This window comes from Salvelinus namaycush, chromosome 3 (genome assembly GCF_016432855.1).
Source record: "Salvelinus namaycush isolate Seneca chromosome 3, SaNama_1.0, whole genome shotgun sequence".
Taxonomy (NCBI): Eukaryota; Metazoa; Chordata; class Actinopteri; order Salmoniformes; family Salmonidae; genus Salvelinus; species Salvelinus namaycush.
In genome coordinates, this window is record NC_052309.1 from 84,859,805 (window position 1) to 84,880,925 (window position 21,121).

At 41.8% G+C, this 21,121-nt stretch overlaps 1 protein-coding gene across 1 annotated transcript; it reads right to left on the reverse strand.

Moving 5' to 3' along the window:
* Positions 1–3,357: 3,357 nt before the first annotated feature.
* On the reverse strand, positions 3,358–21,026 carry LOC120041397 (exocyst complex component 7-like). The gene is made up of 12 exons (XM_038986355.1): positions 20,651–21,026; positions 20,141–20,287; positions 18,072–18,208; positions 17,363–17,515; positions 15,246–15,344; positions 14,927–14,986; positions 14,520–14,655; positions 12,562–12,682; positions 9,827–9,922; positions 8,591–8,654; positions 8,399–8,440; positions 3,358–7,485 (listed from the first exon to the last, which is right to left on the reverse strand). Exons 1-12 carry the CDS (start codon positions 21,000–21,002, stop codon positions 7,279–7,281), a joined length of 1,614 nt encoding a protein of 537 aa, XP_038842283.1. The 5' UTR covers positions 21,003–21,026; the 3' UTR covers positions 3,358–7,278.
* Positions 21,027–21,121: the final 95 nt, after the last annotated feature.

Sequence of the window (21,121 nt, forward strand, 5' to 3'; positions counted from 1 at the left end):
CAATAGAACAAAGCTTAAACAAACACAAATGCAGCTACTTTGCTGTTATTCTGACTGCAGAGATTGTGACTGTGTTAGCCATAGCTTGTTGGCTAACTAGCAAGAAAGGGACAAAAACACAGCGGTGTAAAAAAATTAAGTACAAAGTATTTTAAGTACTACTTAAGTCGTTTTTTTGCGGTATCTTTACTATTTTTGAAAACTTCACTACATTCCTACAGAAAATAATACAAATAATAAAATACACTTTTTACTCCATACATTTTCCTTGACACCCAAAAGTACTCGTTGAATGCTTAGCAGGTCAGGAAAATGGTCCAATTCACTCACTTATCAAGAGAACACATCCCTACTGCCTCTGATCTGGCAGACTAAACACAAATGCTTCGTTTGTAAATTATGTCTTAGTGTTGGAGTGTACCCCTGGCTGTCCATCCATTTTAAAAACAAGACAATGTTGCCAAGACAATCTGCTTTGCTTAATATAAGGAAGGTATTTATATATTTATACTTTCACTTTTGATACTTAAGTATATTTTAGCAATTACATTTACTTTTGATACTTAAATATATTTAGAACCAAATACTTTGGCTTTTACTCAAGTAGTATTTTACTGGGTGACTTTTACTTGAGTAAAAGTATAGTATAAAAGTAAAGTATACCTTAATAGAAGGTTACTCAAGTAGACAATTGAGTACTTTTTCCACCACTGCAAAAACGTTGGCAGCGAGCACAACTTGGTCGTGTCCATAAATATCTAACTAATCGAACGAACGACTGGGTCTCTAGCAACAAAAAGATGTGAATGTATGAATTCTTATAAAAAGGAAAATGTATATATATTTTTTCTATCAGTAAATGTGTGCTTTAGTATTTTTATTTGGCAACTGTGGGATAAACGCCTCAGTTCTGTACATTACCATGGAAAAATAAACTGCAAAGGGACTTTACTCCGCCTCGTCCCGCTGCGTCGTCCATTATTTCCAAGGTAATCATCTTCTTCTATGATATAATGGCGGTCCGCAAACCAATGTTAAAGGTGCATGCCGCCACCTACTGTGCTGAAGTGTGAGGTCAATCACGGTTTACAACATTTCTAAATCATCCTACCTAACTTAGTACTTCTGTGGAAAAAAAGAGCCCTACTAACTTCTAATAGACCCATCCCCCAAATCCCTTCCACCCACCCAACCCTAATGACCTTACACTTCCATCTTTCCCTCTTCAACATACTTACAATATAACACATGCTCCCCCATTTCTTTCCAAGGTTATGTACAGAACGTTGGCATTTATCCCTTATTATCTTCTAAATAGGACACAAAAGATCTCCGCTTTGAGAGTCATCTGCAAGTTATGTTGGTAAGTACACATAAAAAAAAATCTAGAGACATTCAAGTAAATGTGACATTTTGTAATACTACTCATTCTGATTCTAAACTACAGTCTTGGGAAGACCCAGACTTATCGTGGGACACATCAGTCTATCATCATAATATGGTTGTCCTGCCTGTCAGCAAAATCTGGACTCCTGAACTCCATGTGACTAATGGGTGAGTCCACTTACAACAGAATACAATAACCTACCAGTATATTATATTTAATTTATTCTTGATTCCTTTTATAACATGATCTTCTAAATAGTGGGTGAAACATCTACAGAAATTAGAGATACAGTATTTATTTTTGGAGTGGCCAAATGTTTAGGTGTGACAGTTTAGTAGATCAATCTTCAGTTGTCTGTCCTCAACTTCTCATGTCTAAAGAGTGCAAACAACGACAAAGCACAGCAACAAGGATTTGCTGGTGCACAGCAACGGGACTGTAGAGCACATGGTCATCATGAACACTGTGGTGGGCTGTGAGGTCAATCTGTACAACTACCCCTTCGCTTCAGATTTCTGCCCCATCGCCATCAATGTATGGGCACTTAAAGGTAAGTGCATAATTTCAATCCTCATTCTGTCTGCTAAACAGCATAATTTCAATCCTCATTCTGTCTGCTAAACAACTCTTGCGCACAATTACTTACCAAAGATCTTATTAAAAACAAGATGTTACCAAAAACAACTAAAACTTAGTTTAAAAAAATCTGTATAGCCTACTGCAATTCCGTATATGATGCAATTCAGTTTATTTGTCATCTATGGAGTTTTATATGCTCCCTGACTGTCCTCCCTACCAATGATGTACAGTGCCTTCAGAAAGTATTCATACCCCTTGACTTATTCCACATTTTGTTGTTACAGCCTGAATTCAAAATGGATTAAATATATTGTTTCTCTCACCCATCTACACACAATACCCCATAATGACAAAGTGAGAAAGTCTTTAGAAATGTTTGCATATTTATAAAAACTTAAATACATAAATTGAATGTACATAATTATTCACACCCCTTTCCTATGACACTACAAATTGAGCTCAGGTGCATCCAACTTTCTTTGATCATCTTTGAGATTTCACAACAAGTTGATTGGAGTCCACCTGTCTATGTGATGTCCCATAGTTGACAGTGCATGTTAGAGCAGAAATTATAGCATAAAGTCCTAGGAACTGTCCGTAGATCTCCGGGAATTGTGATGAGGAATATATCTGGGGAAGGGTATAAAATCATTTCTAGAGTGTTGAAAGTTCCCAAGAGCACAGTGGTCTACATCATTAAAAAAAGAATAATATGGAACTACCCAGACACTGCCTAGAGCTGGCTGTCAAATCAAACTGAGAAACCGGGCAAGAAGGACCTTGGTCAGGGAGGTAACCAAGAACTCAATGACCACTCTGACTGAACTACAGAGTTCCTTGGCTGAGATTGGAGAACCTGCCAGAAGGACAACAGTCTCTACAGCACTTCACCAATCTGGGCTTTATAGGAGAGTGGCCAGACGGAAGCCACTCCTGAGAAAAAGGCGCATGACAGGTGGCAGAGCTAGGGCGGTGCTTATCAGACCATTAGACATCCCGAAAATCAGTCTTATCACAAAAATGTCTGTAGCGTCCATACAGTTTGGCCTACAAACTGTTAAAAAGAGACTCTCACGAACATGACGGTTCTCTCCGTTTTGCTCTACAACCCCCATAAGTGTCACAGGACTCGTCTGAAGTCAGTACAGCCGATATGCCAACTTCTGTCTGTAGCATCCGAACAGTTTGGGCTACACTAATATGACCCCTCTATGGAAAGGTGAGTCTCTCACGAACACCCAGAAGCCTCACAAGACTAGTTTAAAGTTTAAAAAAAAAATGTATGCAAGAATAAATGGAGATAGTTTAGTGCCTAAAATAAGGGGCTAAATACTATCTGTGTATCCATGTATGAAGCTGTTATTCGATATGTTTCTATGGAGTCTGTAAAATAATAAATGTTGCAAATACGAAAGTAGACATTAATAAATGCTTCCATTTGTATTTTATTTTATACAATGGTGGGGGGAGTGTCAAGACGGAGGCACGTTGGCTTCAACACAGCGACCCCCATTAGTAATCTACTGTACAGTTGTGGCCAAAAGTTGAGAATGACACAAATATACATTTTCACAAAGTTTGCTGCTTCAGTATCTTTAGATATTTTTGTCAGATGTTACTATGGAATAGTGAAGTATAATTACAAGCATTTCATAAGTATCAAAGGCTTTTATTCACAATTACATGTTGTTGATGCAAAGAGTCAATATTTGCAGACGTTCTGTTTGGATATGGCTGCCAGAATGAACCAAACAGCTTCTTATGGATCTAAACGTGAGGTTGTTTCACCAAAGTGGCTCTGAGATATGTGTTACAGTAGGCTACCACCACTGAAGTAGGGATCAAAATGTTCACATCTTTATTATAGATAAATTGAAATGATTTAAAAAATCTTTTAATTTATGTGATCGTTTTTCCACCCTCTTCTGAGAACCAAGATAAAACCAAAACAAGAAATGAACCGAACAAAAAATGTCAATCTTTACACCCCTGAAACAATAGAGGGTGTGAAGCTATGGTTTTTGTTATAAACTATGGTATGATCTTTGAATGACTGAACTAGTATCAAATATCTGCCTTTCCAGGATGTGGCATGTTCCTGAACTTTGGGAAAGTGAGCAAAACTAGTGCAAACCGCGGGGACTGGCTTACCGAGAACGTGAAACTCGATGCTAAAGGAGGCAGAGATGATCGCAACTATCTATGGGTTAGTGAGTGCTCTGGGTGATTTCAGTAGTTTTTTGGGGGGGACATGTAAAGATACTTTACTCTTCCTATTTTTAAGTGGAAAGCTTAAACATTTACACCGAAAAAATACAATACACTTAAATAAAAATGTATCTGATGTTTTCATACCTTTCATAAGTAGTGTTCCGTTGAGATACATACTCATCCCAGGCTATCTATTGTGTAGATCCATACATACTCATCCCAGGCTATCTATTGTGTAGATCCATACATACTCATCCCAGGCTATCTATTGTGTAGATCCATACATACTCATCCCAGGCTATCTATTGTGTAGATCCATACATACTCATCCCAGGCTATCTATTGTGTAGATCCATACATACTCATCCCAGGCTATCTATTGTGTAGATCCATACATACTCATCCCAGGCTATCTATTGTGTAGATCCATACATACTCATCCCAGGCTATCTATTGTGTAGATCCATACATACTCATCCCAGGATTCATTGACATACGGCTTCTTTTGAGTTCTGAAAACATCTGTCTGATTTTGGAATGTAATGCTCTTCCCTTTCAACTTTAAACAAATGCTATACGTTTAGATGCAAGTACTCGAAAACAAATTATTTCTCTCTTGCCTACCCATCTGTCTTCACAGGTGTCGCTGAAAATGCGGTCCGAAAACCCATTTCTGTCCCTGGTCCTGCCCAGTATACTGATCATTGTGTCAGATGTGGTGAGCTTTGCCCTGCCGCTGGGAGGGGGCGAGCGTATCTCATTCAAGGTTACACTGGTTCTCAGCTTCATCATGTTCCTCATCATCCTCAACGACCTACTGCCTGGAGGAGGCCAGTGCAGCCCCATCATCCGTGAGTGTCCTGTGTGTAATGCACCAGAATGAAACAGCATTTTGTTGTAACGGGTGTTTATGTAACAGAGTTAAGAACGTTCCATAAGCTTATTTCACAGCTAGCTTGAAATGTCGCCACGGGAGCTATCAAATTTGATATTTTTCTGTACCTCAATTGTGTGGTATGTTGTCAAGGAAAACGGTCACATGTGTTTGGGAGCAGTGATCCTGAACAGCAACAGTGATCCTATTGATCCGTTGCGAGCAGAGTTTCACTATTTCCAGCCCGGTATGTTACAGGGACAGTAAAGGAAGCTATACTGTTAGCAGCGTACTGATGTCGGTTTCATGTATACAGGACCTCTCTGCCACCATATAACACTCACACATCTCTCTCTCTCGTTGTTCTCCATAGGAAAGCACTTCTGTTTCTGTTTGGTCATCCTGGTGTTGAGCACGTTGCAGTCTATGGTGCTCACACGTCTGGCTAAATGTGGCACTCTCCGGCCCTGCAGCCTCTCCAAGTCCAAAGACTCGCTGCTTAAAGACACAGAGGGTAAACTTTTTCATTCTTCCCTCATCTCAGTTACCCACAGAGCAAGATATATTTTTATGGTTGCAAAAGACATTAACAAAACATCATTATACAATCAGTTATAACCTGACCATGATGTCATAATGATGTTATTGCAACCAGTTTTACTTGGTACCCCATAAATTACTTTCATCACCATAAACTATTCGTTGTATTTTATTGATGCACAACCTTTTCATTCTTACCCTTAGCTGCAGTTAGAGCATGCAGTTGATGTCTTTCCCAGCATATTTTCTTGTTACCATCATTTGTCTTGCGTGTACGCTGGTCTGGCCAGCTACGCCATTTGATCTTTAATCTGTCACTGAAAACGATGTCATTTTACAAAAAGGTCAATAATTTTTACATCTTTATTTAATCATGTTATATTAATAATAGTTTATCCTTTTTTCTCTCATTTACCTTTGTCTAGAATCCAAGTCTGATATTAAAGCCTCAGAGGAAGAGAATACAGCCCTCCAGAAGGTGGTGAAATTTCTCAACAAAATGGCTGCACAAGACCAGAAAAAAGCTATACACCTTTGCTTTGCCAACAAAGTGGACTTGATCTGTTTCTGTATCTATCTCACTGTCCTCATTGTTTACGCAGTCGTCATTTTATATTTCTCCTTTGGTTCTGAATGTCAGATCAACCAATTAGATTTCTGGTCATAAATTCTTTATTCGCTTTTAACAACCATATTTCAATAAATATTGGTGTATTTGGGTCTTCAGAAATTTTGCGAGCACTAACAAAAAGCTAGTTGTTTTGAGTTTCTGGGTAAAATAAATAGATGTGTTTATTCTTAAGTAGAGCTTTAACAATATTTATTTAAACATGTTTAGAACTAGCCAGTCATGTGGAATAATACATTTAGCAATTAGGACTCTAATGAATAAATGTAACAGGGACTGTAGTGCTATAATCCCCCAGAATAGAGCCCTAGAACTCTAATGAATACATGTAATGGGGACTGTAGCTGTAGTATTAGTAGTGTGGAAACAAATCAACAGTGTGTTATTTCCTATAGAGGCAGTGTGAAGGCCTTATATTATCTCCTATCTAAGCAGGTTCTCAACCTCAGGCTGAGATATCAAATAGTTTCACGATCATCTCCTCCACCTGCGCTGGGCTGTATTTGTGGTACCTCTCAGGGTGTTTGGAGAAATCAGCATGGTCACATCTGTGTAAAGTACAGGTAAAGGACCATAATAAAGGAATATCCCTGTACCAGCGTTCTGTATGACATTCTTACTGCACATCATTATTGAACAGTGCTGAATAAAAAAAATGTCTTGTACATAGAGACCAAACATACATGTTTCACCTACAGTATTTGAAAAGCATCAGTTATTCAACCACCTGTGTGCTGAATTCCAAATGGACCCCCTATTCCCTAGCAGATCTAAGAGGATTCGATAGGTAGAAGCAATACGACAACATTTTCACTAGGCCAATCAGAAGGCAAGATGAAGGTATTACCATAATGCTTTTATCCATCCAATCCGCTCAGATCTACATGAGTGGTAGGGGCTGGTGAATATGGAGTAAGGGCTAGGGAGTAGGGGCTTGAGAATAGGGGCTAGAGAGTAAAAGCTAGGGAATAGTGAGTAAGGGCTAGGGAGTATGGGATAGGGAATAAGGGCTAGGGTATAGGGAGTAAGGGCGAGGGAATAGGGGCTATGAAGTAAGAGCTATGGAATAGGGGTTGATTCTGAATTCAGCAGCAGTCTCCAGTAATAAGCTATGTGATATGCCATGACTCCCCTCAGCAGAAAAGCTGTGTAGGCCTTGGACACCATCTCTCTCTGGGCCTGACAGATGGCCTGGCGCTGCTCTCTGTCTGGGATGGCCCACGCCTTCTGAGCCTTATACAGTTCCTCTAGGCCCTCGTTGAAGCTCTGGAGGACACGATGTCAAAGGTCATAGAAAAAGTTTTTGGACCATCATGTTATCACACACTGTTTTGTAACAGAAAATGCTAACATACAATCTTTGGTGTCCATAAATATAGCATGTTACAAACGGTGCCCCATAAATACGAGCCCTAAGCTGACATTCAGATTCAGAAAACTTTCATGTCCTCAAAGAGGCAATTCATCTTGCAGCAGTCATAAAATATATAACATCTAAAAAAAAATATAAAATAAGCTGACATGTTGGGTTTAGACGTTTGTGATCATTCTGTTTGTGAGTATGAATAAGGGTTGTTGTGTAGAGATGGTACTGACTAGGGCTGGAAATTGCCAGGGACCTCACGATACCATATTATCACGTAACTTAGATGCCAATATGTTATGTATTACGATTCTCAATGTATTGTGATTCTCATGATTCTATTTGTATTGTGATTCTCATGATTCTATATGTATTGTGATTCTCATGATTCTATATGTATTGTGATTCTCATGATTCTATATGTATTGCAATTCGATACTGTGATTTTATTGCGATTCGATGTTCCAAACATATTTCTCACCATATATCTGCTGCAGAGAGACGAGAGAGAGACATGAGAAAACTAGTTTTGATCAGTCATGGAAATAAAAAAGTGCTGACAAATTGTTTCCCTAATAAATTGGCGCCTTATTTAAAATGAAGATGGAGAACAAGCTATGAAGGAAAAATACTGGAGTTTTGGTGCAGGTACAGCCAACTAGCACAAATATAATATTGCAATATTGTCAAAACGATACGATATATCGTCAAAGATAATATCTCGATATGTATCTGTATCGACCCCCCCCCCACCCCATCACTAGTACTGAAACAGATCCTTTAGGTACATGGAGGAATCTGGCCTCCTTGCCTTACCTTGAACTTGTCTTTAATCACCTGACAGTCTTTTTCTTTCAACTGAAGCCCGATGTTGATGACATATGAAGAATAGAAAAGGTGTGATTAGGTTTGAATAAAACAACAAGCAAATCCACTTAAAGGTAGATAGTGTAATTTGAGAAATATCCTTTTTAATTGAATATACAGTATCAAAACATCTACCCTCACCTTGTCACCTGGCTTAAAGGTGGGCAGATTCTTTTCAGTCAGGCACTCGGTCACCTTCAACCAACTGCAACACACAAGCAGCACACATTCACTGCACAGATCAGTCATGTTCAGTAGCATAATCATTTATTGGACTGCCCACAAGTCTGGAACCAACAAGCCTGAACAGCTTTACCCCCCAAGCCATAAGACTGCTAAATAGTTAACCAATAGGTACAAGGACTATCTCCATTGGCACTTTTTGCATGAACTCTTTTGACTTATGGAATACACTGCTGTTACTGTTTATTCTCTACCTCAATTACATTGTACCCCTGCACATGGACTTGGTACTGGTACTCCGTATATACAGCCAAGTTATCGTTACTCATTGTGGATTTATTCCTCCTGTTATTATTTTCGTATTATTTCTCTCAGCAGTGTTGGGATGGTCCCGCAAGCAAACATTTCACTGTTCGTCTACACCTGTTGTTTACGAAGCATGTAACAAATACAATTGTATTTGAGTTGTAGCATAAGATACTTGATTTAACGTAGCATTGTCCCCGTGTGAAGTAATGGTAACGCTTCACTTAAAGCCTGCATGTATCATGCATTATGATGCAGTTATAATGCCGGGATCATGCATTTTGATGCAGTTATAATGCATTATGATGCAGTTACAATGCATTTTGATGCAGTTACAATGCATTATAACACTTGTCATGAGCATGTATGACCACCATAAAATCTATATTATAATATTGTAAACCTAGGCAACAAACATGAGCTGGTAGATTAGTCAACTCACACCGGAGAGGGGGGAATTTGATTCAAAACATTAGATTTCCAAGGGAAAGCAAGTGCCAGGATCTCACAGGAAATAGGGTGTTTTTAAAATATTCCAGAGTTGACAATATTAGCAGCATATCCAGAGACCGAAAAACTGAACAGATGAATATCATTTTGAAGAGGAAGTTGCATTTAATGATTTACAATGATTCCCCGGCCATAAGGGCAGTATGCTAACCTGGTTACCAATCTGTTCCTGTCATCATTCCACTCCTTGTCATGCAAAACATGTTTTAGCAATGACAGGGAGTACAAAGAGTGGAATGTTAGCAGAAAAGGCTGTGGATTTCAGGCTAGCAGGAGGCAGCTAGTCTCGTCTAATAATACATAATGATCAGGACTAATGTTAGACAATGTTAGATTCCATCACTCCCTTCTTCCTCCTCTGGATTCCTGGTCCCTCACCTGTGCTGGTACGCCTGCTTCTGTTGCTCAATCAGTTCCCCGTACTCAACCTCCGGATCCCTGCCGCTGGTTTGAACCACTTCAAACAGAGATGACCTGCAGGTAGATGTCCCTGTCATAACCCCTGTGAGCTGTGACAAATTCACTTACAACACTGAACTAAAGTACATGGAAAGTCAAAATGTAGGTCACTTTGAGTGATCATTATGTTGTGTAGGCCTAGTTAATATCGCAACTTTAGGGATCTCTAATGTCTCAAATAAAGATTTATTATAGTTCCGGACTGTTCTGGAACGCGTTCTGGTAAACTGCATGACCAGGTTCGTATTCATTAGGGCACGCCACAGAAAGTTTTAAAATGTTTTGTAACTGAAAAATAAAATGTGCGTTTTTCATTTCTTAAGTCCCGATGGTCCCTCCCCTCCCTGTTTGACTGTTTTCTTCCATTTGTTGCCTAATGAACATGACCCTTGTAATGGGAATATTAATGTTTGTGCTTTTCTTGTAACTCATTTCTGTGTTCTATTCATCTGCTGTTCTATAAACCAATTTCTGTGTTCATGCAAGTGGCAGACTGTACAAATCACCTATCAGTAGCTGCAATTTGGCAGTACGCCCAGATCGTGTTTTGAGAACAAACGACTGTGTTTTGAGAACAAACAAAATATATCTCCATTTCAAGGTCTCAGCTTAGAGAGAAAGAATCCTCGTGAGGTGTTGGTCTGTCACATGTTATGAAACAGTATTGGTCGGTCACATGTTATGAAACAGTATTGACCGGTCACATGAATGAAACAAGACGGTAATGATTAATGAATTATGCTAAATCATGCAAATATAACTTGTCTGTGTATAGTCGTATATAAGACAACTGCTGGGACTGCCCCAGCAGAGCTCCTGATTGACATGTGTACTATGGTGTATTGAGCTGGGACTGCCCCAGCAGAGCTCCTGATTAACATGTGTACTATGGTGTATTGGGCTGGGACTGCCCCAGCAGAGCTCCTGATTAACATGTGTACTATGGTGCATTGAGCTGGGACTGCCCCAGCAGAGCTCCTGATTGACATGTGTACTATGGTGCATTGAGCTGGGACTGCCCCAGCAGAGCTCCTGATTGACATGTTCTATGGTGCATTGGGCTGGGACTGCCCCAGCAGAGCTCCTGATTGACATGTGTTCTATGGTGCATTGGGCTGGGACTGCCCCAGCAGAACTCCTGATTGACACGTGTACTATGGTGCATTGAGCTGGGACTGCCCCAGCAGAGCTCCTGATTAAACATGTGTACTATGGTGCATTGAGCTGGGACTGCCCCAGCAGAGCTCCTGATTGACATGTGTACTATGGTGCATTGAGCTGGGACTGCCCCAGCAGAGCTCCTGATTGACATGTGCACTATGGTGCATTGAGCTGGGACTGCCCCAGCAGAGCTCCTGATTAACATGTGTACTATGGTGCATTGAGCTGGGACTGCCCCAGCAGAGCTCCTGATTGACATGTGCACTATGGTGCATTGGGCTGGGACTGCCCCAGCAGAGCTCCTGATTAACATGTGTACTATGGTGAATTGAGCTGGGACTGCCCCAGCAGAGCTCCTGATTGACATGTGTTCTATGGTGCATTGAGCTGGGACTGCCCCAGCAGAGCTCCTGATTGACATGTGTACTATGGTGCATTGAGCTGGGACTGCCCCAGCAGAGCTCCTGATTGACATGTTCTATGGTGCATTGGGCTGGGACTGCCCCAGCAGAGCTCCTGATTGACATGTGTACTATGGTGCATTGGGCTGGGACTGCCCCAGCAGAGCTCCTGATTGACATGTGTTCTATGGTGCATTGAGCTGGGACTGCCCCAGCAGAGCTCCTGATTGACATGTGTTCTATGGTGCATTGGGCTGGGACTGCCCCAGTAGAGCTCCTGATTGACATGTGTACTATGGTGCATTGAGCTGGGACTGCCCCAGCAGAGCTCCTGATTGACATGTTCTATGGTGCATTGGGCTGGGACTGCCCCAGCAGAGCTCCTGATTGACATGTGTACTATGGTGCATTGAGCTGGGACTGCCCCAGCAGAGCTCCTGATTGACATGTTCTATGGTGCATTGGGCTGGGACTGCCCCAGCAGAGCTCCTGATTGACATGTGTTCTATGGTGCATTGGGCTGGGACTGCCCCAGCAGAGCTCCTGATTGACATGTTCTATGGTGCATTGGGCTGGGACTGCCCCAGCAGAGCTCCTGATTGACATGTGTACTATGGTGCATTGAGCTGGGACTGCCCCAGCAGAGCTCCTGATTGACATGTGTTCTATGGTGCATTGAGCTGGGACTGCCCCAGCAGAGCTCCTGATTGACATGTGTTCTATGGTGCATTGGGCTGGGACTGCCCCAGTAGAGCTCCTGATTGACATGTTCTATGGTGCATTGGGCTGGGACTGCCCCAGCAGAGCTCCTGATTGACATGTTCTATGGTGCATTGGGCTGGGACTGCCCCAGTAGAGCTCCTGATTGACATGTGTTCTATGGTGCATTGAGTTGGTTGGAACCTCTCCAGCGCGCTGACAATAAACAATGATTCATTTAAGATTCACTTCGAGTGTCCCTGTGTAAGAATTTTTCCACAACACCCTGTTCATTAATGTGCAAGGCCCTAATGCCAGACTCAAGCAACGGTTCATCCACACTGTGTATTACAGCTAACACACACTTTGGAAATGTACAAAGAGAGGGCCTACTTCTTCATTGACTTGAGGATGTAGTTGTAGTTGTTGAGGAGGAAGATGGCCCCGAGAGCGTGGTCCTCGTACACCTTGGCCTTACTCTGTAGGTTGTACTGGAGATGCTCCAGCACCTTACCTGGAGAAGGGAAATCATAAACATCATGTAAAACCACAAAGCCACCACATGGGGGCAGTCAAGGTTCCTCATGTAAAACCACATAGCCACCACATGGGGGCAGTCAAGGCACTTGAACTAAACACCACCTGTGGCTGATTCTGACTCACAATCAGGGGTGAAAGGAGATTACATTTTTTGCCAGTATGGGACCTCCAGTATCAAATGTGCTTTCATTGGAGCCAAAAGCCAGAAGCCAGCATATTGCCTTAGCTTAAAGGCGTCTGCATGCTTCCCAGCCGAAACAGTTCGGAAGAGTTTATGCATATATTATGACAACATTTTGTGACGTTTTTCTTCGTTTTGTACTTCGGTAAGGGTTTTTTCAGTTGTTCGGGCACACACATTTTTTTCTTGAGGCAGGCTGAAGTCAGTAGCTGAAGTCTACGCCCCTTCGGCGGTGATTGGTCAATAGTAGGGATTCTTCAGTAAAGACTTTGTTGTCATTCAATGAGAGATGACTCGTTTTTATTTATATTTTTTCATTGAGAAACACTGCACCAAACATCTTAGTTAGATGTAAAGTTGCACAACTAAGATCTCTGCAAAAGCGTGCAAATTAATGACAGAATTCTTGAGCTATCTTAGATTCATTCTGACTAGAAATTTGGTTTGTCACCTAAAACACTCAAACTTTTACAGATGCACAATCAAGAGCATCCTGTCGGGCAGTATCATCGCCTGGTACGGAAACTGCTCCGCCCACAACCGTAAGGCTCTCCAGAGGGTGGTGTGGTCTGCACAACGCATCACCGGAGGCAAACTACCTTCCCTCCAGGACACCTACACCACCCGATGTCACAGGACGGCCAAAAAAGATAATCAAGGACAACAACTACTTGAGCCACTGCCTGTTCACCCCGCTATCATCCAGAAGGTGAGGTCAGTACAGGTGCATCAAAGCTGGGACCGAGAGACTGAAAAACAGCTTCTATCTCAAGGCCATCAGACTGTTAAACAGCCATCACTAACATAGAGTGGCTGCTGCCAACATACAGACTCAAATCTCTTGCCACTTTAATAAATGTAATAAATGGATTTAATAAAGGTATCACTAGTCACTTTAGATAATTCCACTTTAACAATGTATACATGTCTTACATTACTCATCTCCTATGTATATACTGTATTCTACACTATATCTACTGCATCTTGCCTATGCCGCACGCCATCGCTCATCCATATATTTATATGTACATATTCTTATTCATCCCTTTACATTTGTGTGTATAATGTAGTTGTTGTGAATTTGTTAGATTACTTGTTAGATATTACTGCACTGTCAGAACTACAAGCACAAGTATTTCGCTACATTCGCATTAACATCTGCTAACCATGTGTATGTGACCAATAACATTTTATTTGATTATTTTGGGGAAGTGTAAACTGGCTACGGTGTCTCAAAATGGACAAACCATACTACTGCCACTTTTTTCTCATTTTTAAGCGAAGGTATGCGAGCCCACTCGACTTTGGCTAGCCGCCAGCTGAACTGAAGCATGCGGACGCCTTAAGACCCAACGGTTCAGCGTCTTGCCCTTGTCAAAGGTGTCATTCTGGATATTAGACACAGCCATGTTGAACACTCACAGACATAAGGACTCAGTGCTCTCTGATTGTCATTCCCCTTGGACTCCTGACTGTCTGATGGCTGTTCTTCTGATTCATCTGCATCTGGTGAACAAAACTATTCTATATCTACACATCTTATCTCAATGAGGAAAAACCAACCATCTAATAACCATCTAGTTTTGTAACCGAAAACTCTATCTAATAAACAAAGAGAAAGACTCCGTACCAGTGTCATGTTGAACGTCCACCTGAACACTACTGGACACCTCCATAGTTACTGTGTCACTGTCTACATCATGAGGATAAAGGATGGACCGAACAACATCTGCAAAGGACAGCAACTGCTGCAGGAATAGAATTGTCTGGAGACAGTAAGAGAACAATTAACATATTAGACATCTTTAGTTAGGTCAGTTCAAATGGGATAAAAAATAAAATATACTTGATTCTATATTTAGTGAGAAACAGACATGTGTCTTCTGTCTAGTATCCCATGATACAACAATATAAGGAAACAAACCCCCTCTGGAACAGAACACCCGTGTCTTTACTCAGTAAGCACATCAGCATTACAGATTCACTTCATTCAATGGAAACTGATGGACATGAAACATCAGAAAAGAGAGTTTTTACATTGCTGTTGAATTCATGAACCGTTCCATCCTTGGACATACTCTCCCCATCAGGGTTGCTCTGTGAGAGAAAGGGGAAAATTACAATTTGGGGTTGAGTTTCTCAAAGCTTCCAGATCATTTTACGTTATAGGAATGTATGCAATCACGCCCCAAAAAATCTCAGTGCTATGAAGCTTTTGGGAAACTCAGCCGACTGTCTGATGAAATAATATTATTACAACGATCCAGTCAGGTTTCCTGAGGTTTCCTTGCTGGATGATGAAATATTTGAAAGTCCTTCCAACTAAAACAATCTTTGAGTGGTTAGAATGTCGTACCTTGACGTGAGCAGAAAAATCCTTCAGTGCTCTGGCTGCCAGGGTCTTCATAGATGTAACGAGTTTGGAAAGCTTGGCCAAGGTGCCGCTTGTTGTGCACTGACAGGGAATATGATACATGACATCACACAGTCAGCCATAATAATACAGTCGTGGCCAAAAGTTTTGAGAATGACACAAATATTAATTTTTACAAAGTCTGCTGCCTCAGTGTCTTTAGTTATTTTTGTCAGATGTTACTATGGAATACTGAAGTATAATTACAAGCATTTCATAAGTGTCAAAGGCTTTTATTGACAATTACATGAAGTTGATGCAAAGAGTCAATATTTGCAATCCGCCCTGGCATGCTGTCAATTAACTTCTGGGCCACATCCTGACTGATGGCAGCCAATTCTTGCATAATCAATGCTTGGAATTTGTAGGTTTTTGTTTTTCCACCCGTCTCTTGAGGATTGACCACAACTTCTCAATGGGATTAAGGTCTGGGGAGTTTCCTGGCCATAGACCCAAAATATTGATGTTTTGTTCCCCAAGCCACTTAGTTATCACTTTTGCCTTATAGCAAGGTGCTCCATCATGCTGGAAAAGGCATTGTTCGTCACCAAACTGTTCCTGGATGGTTGGGAGAAGTCGCTCTTGGAGGATGTGTTGGTACCATTCTTTATTCATGGCTGTGTTCTTAGGCAAAATTGTGAGTGAGCCCACTCCCTTGGCTGAGAAGCAACCCCACACATGAATGGTCTCAGGATGCTTTACTGTTGGCATGACACAGGACTGATTGTAGAGCTCACCTTATCTTCTCCGGACAAGCTTTTTTCCAGATGCCCCAAACAATCGGAAAGGGGATTCATCAGAGAAAATGACTTTACCTCAGTCCTCAGCAGTCCAATCCCCGTACCTTTTGCAGAATATCAGTCTGTCCCTGATGTTTTTCCTGGAGAGAAGTGGCTTCTTTGCTGCCCTTCTTGACACCAGGCCATCCTCCAAAAGTCTTCGCTTCACTGTGCGTGCAGATGCACTCACACCTACCTGCTACCATTCCTGAGCAAGCTCTGTCCTGGTGGTGCCCCGATCCCGCAGCTGAATCGTTTAGGAGACGGTCCTGGCGCTTGCTGGACTTTCTTGGGCGCCCTGAAGCCCAAGAAACAATTGAACAACAATTGAACCGCTCTCCTTGACGTTCTTGATGATCCGATAAATGGTTGATTTAGGTGCAATCTTACTGGCAGCAATATTCTTGCCTGTGAAGCCCTTTTTGTGCAAAGTAATGATGACGGCACGTGTTTCCTTCCATGTAACCATGGCTGACAGAGGAAGAACAGTGATTCCAAGCACCACCCTCCTTTTGAAGCTTCCAGTCTGTTATTCGAACTCAATCAGCATGACAGAGTGATCTCCAGCCTTGTCCTCGTCAACACTCACACCTGTGTTAACAAGAGAATCACTGACATGATGTCAGCTGGTCCTTTAGTGGCAGGGCTGGAATGCAGTGGAAATGTTTTTGGGGGATTCAGTTCATTTGCATGGCAAAGAGGGGCTTTGCAATTAAATGCAATTCATCTGATCACTCTTCATAACATTCTGGAGTATATGCAAATTGCCATCATACAAACTGAGGCAGCAGACTTTGTGAAAATGTATATTTGTGTCATTCTCAAAACTTTTGGCCACCACTGTACATTTCCCTCAGTATACTGACCCCAATTCCAGACAATTCAGGAACACTGAAATTCCAATTCTCTTCCATGCTTTTCAAGGAGGAAAGTTTGGAATTGGAATTTGGTTAACTTTCTGAATTGACTGGTATTGAAATAGAATTTACCCCAACCCTGACCCCTCCTGACCATTACAACCCCTGACCCTGACTCCCCAGACCATGACAACCCTGACCCCACCCCTGAGCATGACCCCAACCATGACCACCCCCTGACCCCAACCCCGCTGACCATGACACCTCCTGACCCCAACCAAGACTCCAACCCTGACCCCCATGACCATGACCGCCACTGACCATGACCCTCTCCATGATCCCCGCCGACCATGACACCCCCCTGAGCACACAACAATAGAGAGAAAGCTCAACTTTAAACTGTCCTCTCAGGATTATATGGCACCTTTAGTAATGTGTTAAACTCTTTGTCCTCCTCCAGGAGACGGCCCAGGACAGGTAACATGGTGACGAGGGCTGTGTAGTCGTGACGTGAACAGGCTCGTCTGACAGAGGACACAATGTTCTCCCCATTCTGGATCAGCTGGTTCAGAGCCACCTGAAGGAAATAAGATTACAATTACAAATTAGAACAACTTTATTGTCCACGCAATGTGGACATTTGTCTTCGGCTTCACCACATAAAAACAGACATTAAACACACTCATGAGCACATCATTCTCAAGACCATTAAATAAACTCATAAACAAAGTACAAAAGTGCTGCAGTGACAGATTATGTACATAACACCACATACATAACATGTACATAACACCATGTACATAACACCATGTACATGACATGTACATAATGACATCATTGGTCTAAAACTATAATCATCATCAAGACTTCAACTAGAATCATCAAGATACCTTACAGCCACATCTCCCCGGTAGTGTAAGATGTAGAACCATGTGTATATATAAACATGATGGTTATACACCTGTAATGATCTCCATTATGAAGAGCTCCCCATATTAAATGTTTGTTTTGTGTATCATCTGGCCACTGTGAAGCCTTATAATAGCCAAAAGCAAATGTCCACATTTGTGTCGACATTGACAATAAAGTTGTAATATTTTATTCATCACATTTTAATATCCTTCACTTCTGACCTGGATGAGAGTTTCAAAGGTATTGGAGCAGTTCAGAGGGAAGACTTTGGACACCATGGTGTATTCACTCTTGGCCAGGGACAAGAAGGCTGTGATGCAGGCCATGTAGGTCTCATTGTCTAATATGCTGTCCCGCCCTAGTGACACAAGACAGGAGTGAAAGGGTGAATGCCATGGAAATATCATTAACATTATATATCATCTATCTATAGTTTAATGAAACCTTTATTTAACCAGGGAGTACCTTGATATAAAAAGTCCTTTATTTAACCAGGAAGAACTTTGATATAAGAAATCTAGGGTCATTTTTTTAGGGAAACCTGGATCTATGGCATGTTTAGTAATATGTTCACAAAAAAATTTGCAAACAGAAAAGCATCCCCTGTAACTGTGTCTACAGTGGCTTGCAAAAGTATTCACCCCCTTGGCATTTCTCCTACTTTGTTGCCTTACAACCTGGAATTAAAATAGATTTTTGGGGAGTTTGTATCATTTGATTTATACAACATGCCTACCACTTTGAAGATGCTAAATATTTTTTCTTGTGAAACAAACAAGAAATAAGACAAAAAAACTGAAAACTTGAGCATGAATAACTATTCACCCCCCCAAAGTCAATACTTTGTAGAGCCACCTTTTGCAGCAATTACAGCTGAAAGTCTCTTGGGGTATGTCTCTATAAGCTTGGCACATCTAGCCACTGGGATTTTTGCCCATTCTTCAAGGCAAAACTGCTCCAGCTCCTTCAAGTTGGATGGGTTCTGCTGGTCTACAGCAACCTTTAAGTCACACCACAGATTCTCAATTGGATTGAGGCCTGGGCTTTGACGAGGCCATTCCAATACATTTAAATGTTTCCCCTTAAATCACTTGAGTGTTGCTTTAGCAGTATGCTTAGGGTCATTGTCCTGCTGGAAGGTGAACCTCCGTCCCAGTCAAATCTCTGGAAGACTGAAACAGGTTTCCCTCAAGAATTTCCCTGTATTTAGTGCCATCCATCATTCCTTCAATTCTGACCAGTTTCCCAGTCCCTGCCGATGGAAAAACATCCCCACAGCATGATGCTGCCACCACCATGCTTCACTGTGGGGTTGGTGTTCTCGGGGTGATGAGAGGTGTTGGGTTTGTGCCAGACATAGCGTTTTCCTTGATGTCCAAAAAGCTACATTTTAGTCTCATCTGACCAGAGTACCTTCTTCCATATGTTTGGGGAGTCTCCCACATGCCTTTTGGCGAACACCAAACGTGTTTGCTTATTTTTTTTCTTTAAGCAATGTCTTTTTTCTGTCCACTCTTCTGTAAAGCCCAGCTCTGTGGAGTGTACGGCTTAAAGTGGTCCTATGGACAGATATTCCAATCTCCGCTGTGGAGCTTTGCAGCTCCTTCAGGGTTATCTTTGGTCTCTTGGTTGCCTCTCTGATTAATGCCCTCCTTGCCTGGTCCGTGAGTTTTGGTGGGTGGCACTCTCTTGGTAGGTTTGTTGTGGTGCCATATTCTTTAACAATTTTAATAATGGATTTAATGGTGCTCCGTGGAATATTCAAAGTTTCTAATATTTTTTTATAACTCAACCCTGATCTGTACTTCTCCACAACTTTGTCCCTGACCTGTTTGGAGAGCTCCTTGGTCTTCATGGTGCCGTTTGCTTGGTGGTGCCCCTTGCTTAGTGGTGTTGCAGACTCTGGGGCTTTTCAGAACCGGTGTATATATACACTGAGATCATGTGACACCTAGATTGCACACAGGTGGACTTTACTTAACTAATTATGTGACTTCTGAAGGTAACTGATTGCACCAGATATTATTTAGGGGCTTTATAGCAAAGGGGGTGAATACATATGCACGTACCACTTTTCAGTTTTAATTTTTTTGAAACAATTTTTTTTCCCATTTCACTTAACCAATTTGGAATATTTTGTGTATGTCCACTACATTAAATCCAAATAAAAATCTATTTCAATTACAGGTTGTAATGCAAAAAAAATGGAAAAACACCAAGGGGGATAAATACTTTTGCAAGGCACTGTATAACCATCATGAAGGTGGTGTGCAAGGTGGACTTTCATGACCTGTTTTTTTGTTCTTCTTGACGGCAGAATCCACACGCTTGCTCTGCAGCACCGGGCAGAGGAGGTTCCTACTCTTGTGGTCCTTCAAACCCTTCATGGAGCAGTCCAACTGATTGGAGCGCACCATGGCGTAGTGGGCCTTGATGTCTGTAGAACAATAACAGCACGATTGATTACCATGACCACTGATCAATGGAGCAAAGGGTGTTTATGTTGTGCTGTTGGGATGCAGGTTCAAATCCTAGGTCCGCTGTGGCAGAGATAAACCGTGTTACAGATACACAAGCCCTAGAACATAAAGAAACAGATACAACAAACATATAATACAATGAAGTGAAGGATAATTGTGCAGGGAGATGTCAGGGAAACCCCACAGAGAGGACATGTGGGAGGGTCTTGGCCCTCACCAAAACGTCAGTTCAGTTACGTATATTTAAGAAAGCTAATTGACGCAGATACGCCTCCACCCTCTCAATAGAAGAGATGCCTCCTAGGCTGCGTTTAACTTACCAAAGGCTGAGCTGGGCTTGGGTCTGAAGTATGGAAGGATGTAGGAGGTGGAAGCTGGGGGCTTGGGTTTGCAGGATGGGAAGGTATGGGAGGTGGAGTCTGTAGGCAGAAATGGGATGGACTCCAAAGATGGGTGCCTAATATGGGGAATATTTAGTCTGCTGCATGGCTTCGAGGTGGATACCTTGGTGAAAGAGCTACTGGATTCCAGTTTTCCGAGGGAGTCTAGTGATGGATTCTTGTCTAGTGATGGCTTTCTGTCCAGGGACTGCGTTTTGAATATACCAAATGACTTCAGGCCGAGCATCTTGGTGAACAAGCTGTTTGCTTTCAGTTTTCCAAGAGAGTCCATTGATGGCTTGTTTTCTATTGATGGCTTTCTGCCTAGAGACTGTGTTTTGAGTTTGGAGCAGTAGGACTTCTTGGTGAAAAAGCTGCTGGGCTCCAATTTTCCCAGAGAGTGGTAGGATG